The following is an 11,768-nucleotide window of genomic DNA, read 5'->3' on the forward strand; positions in this document are numbered from 1 at the left end:
TTTTTTCTTTTTGTAGAGACAGGGTTTCATCATGTTACCCAGGCTGATCTCAAACTCCTGAACTCAAGTGATTCACCCACGTCAGCCTTTCCCCAAAGTGCTGGTATTATAGGCATGAGCCACCACACGGGCTGAGACTATGTTGCTCAGGCTGGTCTTGAACTTCTGGCCTCAGGTGATTCTCCCACCTCAGCCTCTCAGAATATTGGGATTACAGGCATGAGCCACCGTGTTGGGCCTTTTTTTTTTTTTAAAGATGGGGTTTCACCATGAAGGCCAGGCTAGTCTTGAACTCCTGACCTCAGGTGATCCACCCACCTCAGCCTCCCAAAGTGCTAGGATTACAGGCGTGAGCCACGGCACCCGGCCTCATGCTGGGCCTTGAAGTGAGGATTCCTAACTCCCGTGCAGGAGTCTGTACCCAGCCCCCCACACTGCCTGGCCACCCCACCGCAGCCAGTGTCCACATGCATGCTGGCTGTTTTCAGGAGATGCTGCATTTTTCTTGTTTTTAAATCTATAGAGGCTTTTTCAAAAGCTTCTGGTGTCCATGCAGAGACACTTCTGGGGTGTGGTCACCCCAGAGAGTAGAGTCTTTCTCTACCTGGCAGCAGGCTGGCAGCCAGGCAGGTCCTGGTGAGCCTGGGGCTGAGGATTCCTGGGTTCTTATCCCCAGGCAGCTCACCTTGCCCCTGTAGTTTTCTCCTCTGCTGGAAGATGCTCTTGATCTCGTCCTGCACGTAGTGTGAGGCTCACTCACACACCCAAAACACAGGCGAGATGCTAAAGCAGCTCTGTGGGGCTGCCAAAGCTCTGAGCACAGGGAAGGGGACCAAGGCTGCTGCGACATGCGGCCGGGGCTGAAATAAGAGACTCAGAGGACACAGTTCTGGACAGGTCGGAGGTCACAGGCGAGTGTGGTTCCCAGTAGAATGGAAGAGCTTTGAGAAGCGACTGTGGTGTTAAAAATCCTCCTGCATGGCCGGGCACAGTGGCTCATGCCTGTAATCCCAGCACTTTGGGAGGCCGAGGCAGGAGGATCACCTGACCTCAGGAGCTCAAGAGCTGCCTGACCAACATAGTGAAACCCCATCTCTACTAAAAATACAAAAATTAGGGAGGCTAGTTTGCCTAATGGCCGCAAGGTGGAGCGTGCCTGGAATCCCAGCTACTTGGGAGGCTGAGCCAGAATCGCTTGAACCTGGGAGGCGGAGGTTGAAGTGACCTGAGACAGTGCGGCTGCATTCCAGTCTGGGCGACAAGAGTAAGACTCCATCTTAAAAACAAAACGCTCCCGCTGAGGCTGTGCGGCAGTGCAGGGTGCATGGGGAGGGGTGAGACCGGGGGGACACCCAGAGAAGCCAGCAGCCCCTGCTGCACAGGGACCCCTGTTGCATGAACTCAGGTTTTTTAATTTTTAGTTTATTATTATTTATTTTTAGTCAAGCTTGCAAGGTTTTTATTTAGAAACAAAAAAACAGAGGCTGGGCATGATGGCTCACACCTATAATCCCAGCACTTTGGGAGGCCAAGGCAGGAGGATCACTTGAGGCCAGGAGTTGGAGATCACCCTGGGCAAGGTAGTGAGACCTCACCTCTCCAAAAACGAGCCAGGCGTGGTGCCTCATGCTTGTATTCCCGACCGAGGCAGGAGGAGGATGAGCCCAGGAGGTGGAGGCTACAGTGAGCCATGATCACACCACTGCACTCCAGCCTGGGTGACGTGAGAGCCTGTCTCTTACACACACACACACACACACACACACACACACACACACACACACAGAGACAGAGAGAGAGATGATAAACCTGTTTTTTGAAGAATACTTTGGAATGGTAAGAATGGCATGAGGAGTCAGTTCTTACAATAAGAAAGAATTCCCTGCAGTGTAGGGAAAACTCAAGGCGGAAGGAATGTGCCTGGCCGAATCCATCCCACAACATTCTGGGCTTTACTCATACCAGGCAAGAGGGCGCCAGCAGGAAGAATACAGGCACCAAGTCTGCTTTCTGGGTCTGTCAGCAGGGGCTGTGAGCTGAGCCCCAATTTGCTTTGAATCATTACAACTGAGGAGAGAAGACCGGGCATAGTGGCTCACGCCTGTAATCCCAACACTTTGGGAGGCCAAGACAGGTGGATCACTTGAGGTCAAGAGTTCGAGACCAGTCTGGCCAACATGGCGAAATCCCATCTCTACTAAAAATACAAAAATTAGCTGGGCATGGTGGTGGGCGCCTGTAATCCCAGCTACTTGGGAGGCTGAGGCAGGAGAATTGCTTGAACCTGGGAGGCAGAGGTTGCAGTGAGCTGAGACTGTGCCACTGTACTCCAGCCTGGGCGACAGAGGGAGACTTCGTCTCAAAAACACAAACAAACAAAAAAAAACTAAGAAGAGAGCTCTGAAGGAAAGGAGCCGGCATAGAAGTGGATGGCCCACCTGAGTCCAGGCGTCCCTGGGTGACAAGGGCACCCAAACCCGTAGGATGAGAAGGCGTTAACTTGGCAAAGGTGGGGGCAAGGGAGGCAGAGACACCTCCAGGCAGAGGAAAGAGGAGCGTTAACAGGCCCCGAGGTGGGAGGGAGCACGAGGCTAAAGGAAGCCAAAGTGGCCAGAACAGATGAGGAGGCTGGGGGCCCTGCCGAGGGTTGGGGTGAGCAGTGAGTGGCAATGGGATGGGGAGAGTGTCGCGGGGTCAGAAGACACAGCGGGCAGTTGGGATCCGAACCACAGAGCAACTCATAGGTTGTGACTTGGGTCAGGGTCTTTATACTAAGAGCCAGGGGAGCCACAGCAGGGGCCCTGCAAAGTGGTAGGGTGACCGGGTAACCCAGTTTGACGGAAGTGAGTATTCGGGACAGTGGGACCTGAAGGCGAAGAAGTGGTCACCGGGCAGCAGAAGAGCTCAGAGGCCTAATGAGGGCAGACAGTGACCCCAGGGTTAGCAGCAGCAGGAGCCACCACCACCACCGGCAGGCCAGAGGGCCAGAGAGAGAGGCCATGTCACTAGGGAAGCTGGAGCCACACTGCCTGCCAACAGGGGCTGCAGAGCAAGGGGCACAGGGCCCCGCTGCCTTCCCACCACCTCCAGTCCCCTGCCGGCGCCTCCATCAGCAGAAGTCAGCTGGCAGGGGAGCCAGAGACATTCGGTGTGAGGGATCAGTCCCCTGTGGTGGAGAACAGGGCAGGGGACAGAGGAGGGACAGGTTCGGGCAGAGGGTCGCATAGACAGTGACAAGAGTAAAACTCGGGCTATTAGGGAGGCCCAGTTGGAGGCGGCGGGCCGACACCCGGGCGTGGGCAGGGCCAGAAGAGGGGTACACAGAGGAAGAATTGGCTGGGGAGGTTCAGGGAGGAGCTGGTGAAGTTGATCTGCAGGTTTCTGGCTTAAGCACCCGGATGAGGTGGCGGTGCCATCCTCCGAGGCGTGGGACGTTGGCAGGGAACCTGAAGAGAGGCAGACGGTCACAGTATGGTTGTGCACAGATTCAGTTTAAGGGGCCTTTGAAACATCCACGTGGAGTTGGAGTTATAAAGCTGGGGTCATGAGGGCGGCCAGTGTGGCAGCCACACACATGGGGGACCTACGCAGGACGCGCACAGTGAGAAGAGAAGGGAGCTGGGGCCAGCGTTTAATGGCTGGGACACAAAAGGTGCCTTGAAGGAGACCAGGAAAGAGTGTCCCACCAGGAAGAGCTGGGAATCCCGCAAGGGCACAGGAGTCACGGGGCAGCGTGTTCCAGGAAGAAGAACCAAGCTGACCACTACATGTGGGAGGGGCGTTGGGAAAGGCCCTTGGGTTTAGTGGCAGGGAGGTCATGGGTCACCTTCACTGGTGCTGCGTCCACTGGGACACAGGAACAGCCTGACTGGTGTGAGCTGTGGGAGGGGCAGGAAGGAGAGTCGTGACAGCAGCAGGAGAAGGGATGGAGCTCAAGGCTGGGGGACTGAGGTGGGAGGACACATGAGCTCTGCTGACATGGCTCCGCTGGAAAACGGGATCGAATACACAGAAGAAAAGACCAACAAGGGGCCCCTGAAAAAGCAAAAGGGATACGAGGTGCTCCTCATTTTGGAGGAGGGTAGTGATTTTATATTTGGGAAAGATAGGGGTGTGAGCATGCCAGGAAGAAGGCACCACCAACCCCCCAACTCCCCAAGCAGAACAGGCTTTCTCATGGCCTGGGCGGGACCAGTGACCCCAGGAGGGACCAGGAGACCCTCATTAAACAGCCAGGGCAATTTTTTTTTTTTTTTTTTTTGAGACAGTCTTGCTCTGCCGCCCAGGCTGGAGTATAATGGCGCAATCTCAGCTCACTGCAACCTCCGCCTCCTAGGTTCAAGTGATTCTCTTGCCTCAGCCTCCCAAGTAGCTGGGATTACAGGCACATGGCACCATGCCCAGCTAATTTTTTTATTTTTAGTAGAAATGGGGTTTCGTCATGTTGGCCAGGCTGGTCTCAAACTCCTAACTTCAGGTGATCCACCTGTCTCAGCCTCCCAAAGTGCTGGGATTACAGGCGTGAGCCCCAAGGTGATTTCTGATCCCCAAAGACGAGGTGTAATATCACAGCCCCTCCTGGGCCATCGCTGATAAACCCACAGACTAGGAGAAAGGCATGAAACTGGAATGTGTCCATTTCAGAAAAAAGACCTGAGAGAATGAGAATGATAGGAAGGTGCAGGCTTCATACTGAATCCGCGGAAAACACTACATCGTGACTCAGAGCCCTAGGAAAGGATGATCACGTGGAGCCGACAAATGGCTTCTCAGAGCACAGGACGATGGGTTGGTTTTCTTTTCAATAAAGATATGAGTTGGAGGATCATGGAAAGACAATTCATTTAACGTATGAATATCTCAGCTGAGCACTTGGTGAAGCTCCTCATCTCTGTGTGGACCTCTGTGGGGAAAAAACGGGTGGCATTTTCCACGTTGGTGCATTTAACTGGGTTCAAAGCTGGTTATACAACTCTGATTGAATCCAAAGAATATTGACTTGTGCAGTGGATTTTTAAACTGTAGAGAGTGTGTGTGAGAGAGACAGAGAGAGAGAGAGACAGAGACACGTGAAGTATGCAGGAACCTCGTTTTTCTAAATGTCTGCCGCTCCCCATCTTGGATGATGATGCAGGAACCTCATTGTAAAAGGCACATTCCCAGGGCACACTGATGGAATGGGCCAGACTGCTCATCTGCACTTAACAGGCTCCCCAGGTGATTCTGCTCCTGGAGTCCAAGGACCACATCCTGAAAAACACTGAATTCTAGGGGTCAAGGGCGCCCTGGAAGGAGGTTTCTATCACAGTCCTCCAGGGGTTTCATCCTAGATCCTGTCTTGTTTAAAGAACAAAAGAACAAATGTAAGTGTGGACGTGGACGTGGACGTGTACATTCATCTCCCCAGACCCCCACCCAAATGAGCGTTTTGGATGAAAACTCAGGAGGCAGCTTAATCAGTCTTCAGACGGTCCCAAGTGGTGCGGGTGAGATGGAATATGATGGATGACAAGAGTCAAGATTTAAATGATTTGTTCATGCTGGAATGTTGGACTAAAACCGACTAGATGAGATTTCACAGGGCTAGATTTAAAGTTCTGCTTTTGGTTAAAATGAAACAAAAATCAATATAGCACTATAGGAAGGAGGAGAGACTGGGCTTAATGGCAATTCTTGGGAAGAAATTCAGGGGCTGTTTGTAGACCACAAGATTGGTGTTGGGGGAGAGGGGAACCAGGGTGGGCGCAAGTTCAGGTCAGTGTCTCGGGGAGTGAAGGTCCTAAGGCATGAGCCCCACTGCACTCAGAGCTGACGAACAAACTGGGGACTTGAAGTGACTCAGGCCACATTTAAGAGTGACATTAACCAATTAGACTTTCATCTAGAGGACGGTGATGGCCTGGGCAAGGTCTGGAGACCTTAGGCCAAAGAAGGACACCGGTCCCACTTGGAGAGCACAAGGTGAGAGTGTTGGGGGAAGTCACGTTCAGATGTCTGACTGGGGCACCGTGCAGAATTGGAAGCTTATTCCAGGCCATAAACGAAGATCCGGTGGGTGAGTGGCTTAAGGAGGCAGGCGTCAGCTCAGTAGAAGAAGGAACGTTCTATAAGCCTGGACTTCACAGTGGAAGAACAGACCGTCCCATGGGCGGCCTGGGGATGTTGGGAGAAAGGGCGGAGGATGTCGAAGGAGTCCACAATTCCTGGAGGTGTCAAGAGAGACCCAGGGTCAGCACTGGGTGTGATCTCAGCACACCTCAGCGATTCCCAGGCCCACCCATGTCAGAATCCCCTGGGGGCTGGTGAAAGTGTAGGTACCTGGGCCCTCCCTAGACCTACTGTGTCAACATCCCTAGGGCTGGCTGCAGTCTCCTGCCTTTTGGAGTCATAGGACTGGAGGACATTATTTTCCTATTGCCTGAACAAAATGTCCTGTAGAGCCAGCCTGCCAGGGCCCTTAACCTTCACCTCCCCACCCCCAGCCCCACCTGCCAGACTGTGAGATGTCATCCCCCACCCACGACAGCCCCCAGGAAAGAGTTCCTCAGCTAAAGTAAAAAACCTGCTCTCCATAAATGTTTATAGCAACCACATTCAGAATTATCAGAACTTGGAAGCAACGAAGATGTCTTATAATAGGTGAGTGGATAAACTGTGGTCCATCCAGACGATGAAATATTCTTCAGCACTGAAAAAAAAATGCGTTATCAAGCCGGGAGAAGTCATGGAGGAATCTTAAATCCATATTACTTAGCGAAAGAAGCCAATCTGAAAATGCTCCACACTGTATCATTTCAACTCTGCGACATTCTGGAAAAGGCAAAACTGGAGAAAGTGAAAAGGTCAAAGGTCAAAGGTTAAGACCAGGCACAGTGGCTCATGCCTGTAATCCAAGCACTTTGGGAGGCCAAGGCGGGCAGATCACCTGAGGTCAGAAGTTCAAGACCAGCCTGGCCAATGATGTGAAATCCCATCCCTACTAATAATACAAAAATTAGTTAGGCATGGTGGCACGTGCCTGTAATCCCAGCTACTAGGGAGGCTGAGGCATGAGAATCACACCCAGGAGGCGGAGGTTGCAGTGAGCCAAGATCTTGCCATTGCACTCCAGCCTGGGCAACAGAGTGAAATTCCATCTCAAAAAAATAAAAATAAAGGAGTTAGAGGGGAGGGGATACTTAATAGGCAGAGCACAGAGGATTTTTAGGGCAGTGAAACTACCCTGTATGATACGGTAATGGTTGACATATCATATTTTCTTTTTTCTTTTTTTTTTTTTCAAACTTTTTGCAGAGATAGGGTCTCACTATGTTGTGCAGGCTGGTCTTCAGCTCCTGGGCTCAAGCGATCTACCCGCCACAGCCTCCCAAAGTGTTGGGATCACAGGCATGAGCCACTGCACCCAGCCAACGCATGTCATTATCCATATGTCAAACCTATAGGATGTGCAGCGCAGAGCGTGAACTCTAGTGGAAGCTGTGGACTTTGGGTGGTGATGATGTGCCTGTCTAGGTTCATCAATTGTAATGGACATGCCACTCTGGTGCAGGATGTTAGAGTGGAGTAGGAGGCTGTGCGTGCATGGGCCAGCGGATATATGAAAACTCTCTACTTTCCTCTTAATTTTGCTGTGAACTTAAACTGCTCTAAAAAAAAAGAAAGAAAGAAAAGAAAAAAAACAAGTTTTTTTTTTTTTTTTTGGAAACAGAGTGTAGCTCTGTCACCCACGAGGGAGTGCAGTGGCATGATCTTGGCTCACTGCAACCTCTACCTCCTGGGTTCAAGCAATTCTATGCCTCAGCCTCCTGAGTAGCTGGGATTACAGGCATGAGCCACCATGCCCAGCCCCAAGCTTATATTTTAAAATAAACACAAACATTCTCTGCGTGTCACCTCTAACCTCTGTTTGGGGTCTTGCTTGCAGCGCTGCCATGGGCATTGGTTTCTATGGAAACAGCGAGACCAACGATGGGGTGTACCAGCTGATGTACTCCTTAGAGGATGCCAACCACACCTTCTCTGGGATCGATGCTCTGGTAAGGCTCCCGGGCAGCTGGCTGGGCACAGGCACAGCCCACAAGGCCAGTGTGGTCAGAGCAAGGGCCCCATCAGATCCCAGTGGCTTAGCTGCATGTGAAGGGCCTGTGTGCTGCCTCAGGGCTGGACCCCTGTCTGCGCTGCAGCTGCCTCTGTTGGGGCAAATGGGCAATTGTGCTTCCCAAGCCTGGAGGGGTGGAAGGGATGGGGGGAGGACCAAAGGAGGCAGCTGTGGGTTCAAACCCCATTCATTTTCCGGAAAGCTAAACTCCTTCCAATTGGTCAAAGGAGACCGCGAACGTGGAAAGTCAGCCCCACTGCATTTTTTGGTGTTCATTTTAAGTGCGACATACAGAGTGTTTCGGGGTCCAGGAGATGTCAAGAAGAAAAAACCTCTTCAGAAACAACTGAGGGCTGGGTGTGGTGGCTCACTCTTGTAATCCCAGCACTTTGGGAGGGAGGCTGACACATGTGGAGCTCAGGAGTTCGAGACCAGCCTGGGCAACATGGCAAAACCCTGTCTGTACCAAAAATACTAAAATTAGCTGGTAATGGTGTGGTCCCAGCTACTTGGGAGGCTGAGGCAGGAGGATCACTTGAGCCTGGGAGGCAAAGGTTGCAATGAGCCAAGATCATGCCACCACACTCCCAGCCTGGGAGACAGAGCGTGACTCCATCTCAAAAATTAAAAAAAATTAAAAAAAAAAAAAAAAAACAATTGAAGAGTCCCATGGGGTGGGGTGATGGAAACCTGCCGCAGGTCCTCGGGGCTCTGGCTTCCGGACTTCAACTCCAGGTGGGGGCTCACAGTGAAGGGTGTGCTGGCCTGCCGAGAGGAGGACTCATAGGGGAAGGGAAAGGCTCCTCTGCCAAGCCAGGGCTGGATTTTGTGGCAGAGACTGCTTGACACACACGGGCCTTTTGCTGGGGCTGCCACCCCTCTGCTGGGGACCTGGCCCAGGGAGGAGCATGACGAGGGTGGACAGCTGAGGACTCGGTTCCCTGAAAACTGCCTCTGCCTTTTCCACCCCAGCTGCCTGGATCTGGAGTTTTCCCAGCCCACACGTGTCATTCTCACTCTAAGCACCAGGCTTTTTCAGATGCTTATCCAAGCAGCCTCTGCCACAAAATCAAGCCCCAGCAGGAGAATTTGGCCATTGCCCTGGCATCCTCTGAAAGAGGATTGGACCCCATTTGCCACCCTCCTGCTCCCTTAAGCTCCTCTAAGGCTTTAATCCCTCAGTCAACAAGGGGGGTCACCTTAAAGAGACAGCTGTGCTGCTCCTCCGTGCCCAAGTCCATTGTGGGAGGAGGCCCTGACCTCCAGAAAGGGGCTGAGGATGGGTACCAGACCAGGGGCCCTGGTCTCTGCAGAGTTCATTCTGCCGCCAGTGTCCTCCGGGACCCATCCCCATAGCCTGAGCGCTGATGCCCGGTGTGTGGATGCTGGGCTGGAACAGCCTTGTGGGGTGAGCTGAGGTGGCTGGGATGCAGGAGTTGAGCAACAGCCAGCTCGGGGCTGGGAAGCAGAGGTGTGGCCTGGCCTGGCTGGGGAAAGCTCGCCCTCTGGGCACCCACCCTTGTCCCGGGCCCTGGTGGGGAAGGACCCCATAGTCACGGCCCTCTAGGCTCTCTCTGCCCCTCCCTGCTGTCCTGCTGCCTGCCTCCTCTTCACCCACCAGCACCGGGATCGCTGGAGGAGGAACCCATCCCTGAAAGGAAAACCCCCTGCCCTGCCCTGCCCTGCCCAGGAAGGCCCCAGGGCCATGACCTTCCCTGATGTAGAGAAACTCCCAGAACTCCCTTATGGGAAAACTTGAAGTCCTTCTCCCCCAGGATGAGAGCTGTATGGGGAGGTGAGCTGGGAACAGGCCCCCAGGCTGGGTCCTTCCACCCCGCAGCCTGACAGTGCTCCAGGGCCAGGTTTGGACATTGCAAGTCCCACTCTTCAAAATCCCCCATGTTCCCAAAGGGAAGGGTTCTGTATTCCTGGAGATCAGCCCCTCGACCTCTCCATTATTACTGAGAAGTGAGACCAGGAGCCCCCGGGCTTCACACTGGTCTAGCCAGCCCATAGCCACCTCCAGGCTGCGGGCAGCTGCCTCCCCTCTGGCGTGAGCCTGGAGGGCCCAGGTGTGGCTGCTGCCTGCAGGTGGAAAGGCAGCACCTGGGCCCTTGCTGGGACCTGTGGGGCTGGTTTGGGCCTCGGGGTGGACACTCAGCACACTAGTCCTCAGGGGTCCAGGGGAGGCAGCAGATCTTAGAAGACTTCCCAGACCCAAAGGGGGAAGTCCAGACATCAGATAAATGACATTAGTGAGATAATGTCAGTGAAAGTGCTGGTAAACTATAAAGTACCCTCAACTGGTGTGACTGTGATTATGAGTGCCCTTATCGTCAGCACTGTAATCACGGTGGGGTCAATGGGAGGCTGGGGTCTGGGACGCTGTGGGCGGCAGAGGCAGGTGGAGGACTCGTGAGCAGGTCAGGCAGGACCTGGACCTCGGCCTTGCTAGAGCCTAGATCATGCAGCTGAGTGGCTAGTAAGAGGCCCTCTGGGGTCGCACCAACAGAGTGGGAGGGCCCTGCTCCCAAGTCCTTCCGTCCTGGACTGGAAGCCCCACACCTGTCCGTTTCCAACTAGAGGGACGCCTGTGCCTTAGAGGCGGTGGCTCAGGGCTCAGCGATCAGGCAGTCCTGGGAGGGCTGCATGCCCCAGTCTAGGGGAGTAAAGAGGAGTTGTTCTGGGACACCAAAACTTCCTGCACCTGGTGGCCAGCATGGCCCTTCCAGGCTTTCTCACATGAGCCTGCAGCAGGCTGGTGGGCAGCCCTCAGGTGAAGAAACTGAGGCACAGGGAGGTTGCATTACTGCCCCAAAGTTGAAAATGTGTGTGTTTCAGAGCAGAAACCAGAATCCAGGCCTCCTGGTCTTAGCCCCTTGCCTCCGCTGACCTGGCCCAGCCACCCTTTCAGATAACCTCACTGAGCGCCGCGGCACCCTCCCTCCCAGAGGTTTTCATATTTGGGTTTGCATCAGAATCACCTGGAAGGCTCAGTAAACATAGACAGCACGGCCCCACCCTCGGAGGTTCTGATTCAGCGGGTCTGGGGCAGGGCTGAGAACTTGCTTTGGTGAGTGAGTTCCCAGGGGGTGCATCTTATGCTGCTGGTCCCCGACCGCACTCGAGAACTGCTCTGTGCTCTAGACCATGATCTCTACCACCTGGAGCTTGTCCCTAACTCTGCCCAGCCTGGGAAGCTGACCTGTGCCTCCCATGAGAGAGCCAGATTCCATCTCTGGGTCGTCCCACCTGTCCCTGGAGGGCGTGCTAGGTACTGAACCTTTAAGGAATTGGGGATGATGTGGAGAAGTGGGGAACTGTAAGTAGGTCGCTGCTGTCATTCTTATTTTAAAAAACAAAAACTTTTTTTTTTGTTTTTTGAGGCAGATTCTGTCACCCAGGCTAGAGTGCAATGGTGGTCTCAGCTCACTGCAACCCCTGCCTCCTGGGTTCAAGCAGTTCTCCCACCTCAGCCTCCCAAGTAGCTGGGATTACAGGCACATGCTACCACACCAGGCTAATTTTTGTATTTGTAGTAGAGATGAGGTTTCACTATGTTGGCCGGGCTGCTCTTGAACTCCTGACCTCGTGATCTGCCTGCCTTGGCCTCCAAAAGTGCTGGGATTACAGGCATGAGCCACAATTGCCCGGCCTCTATGTTTTTTTT

General features: G+C 53.5%; 1 protein-coding gene across 2 annotated transcripts in view; it reads left to right on the top strand.

The window, feature by feature from the left end:
• TTYH2 (tweety family member 2) overlaps positions 1-11,768 on the top strand; it is a 50,589-nt gene that overhangs the window by 10,587 nt on the left and 28,234 nt on the right. For both annotated transcript variants that reach the window (XM_017535622.2, XM_017535621.2), the window contains exon 3: positions 7,925-8,036. In XM_017535622.2, coding sequence (XP_017391111.1) covers positions 7,925-8,036 — 112 coding nt within the window. The remainder of the gene's footprint in view (positions 1-7,924; positions 8,037-11,768) is intronic.

Source organism: Cebus imitator, unplaced genomic scaffold (genome assembly GCF_001604975.1).
Source record: "Cebus imitator isolate Cc_AM_T3 unplaced genomic scaffold, Cebus_imitator-1.0 Scaffold93, whole genome shotgun sequence".
Classification (NCBI taxonomy): domain Eukaryota; kingdom Metazoa; phylum Chordata; class Mammalia; order Primates; family Cebidae; genus Cebus; species Cebus imitator.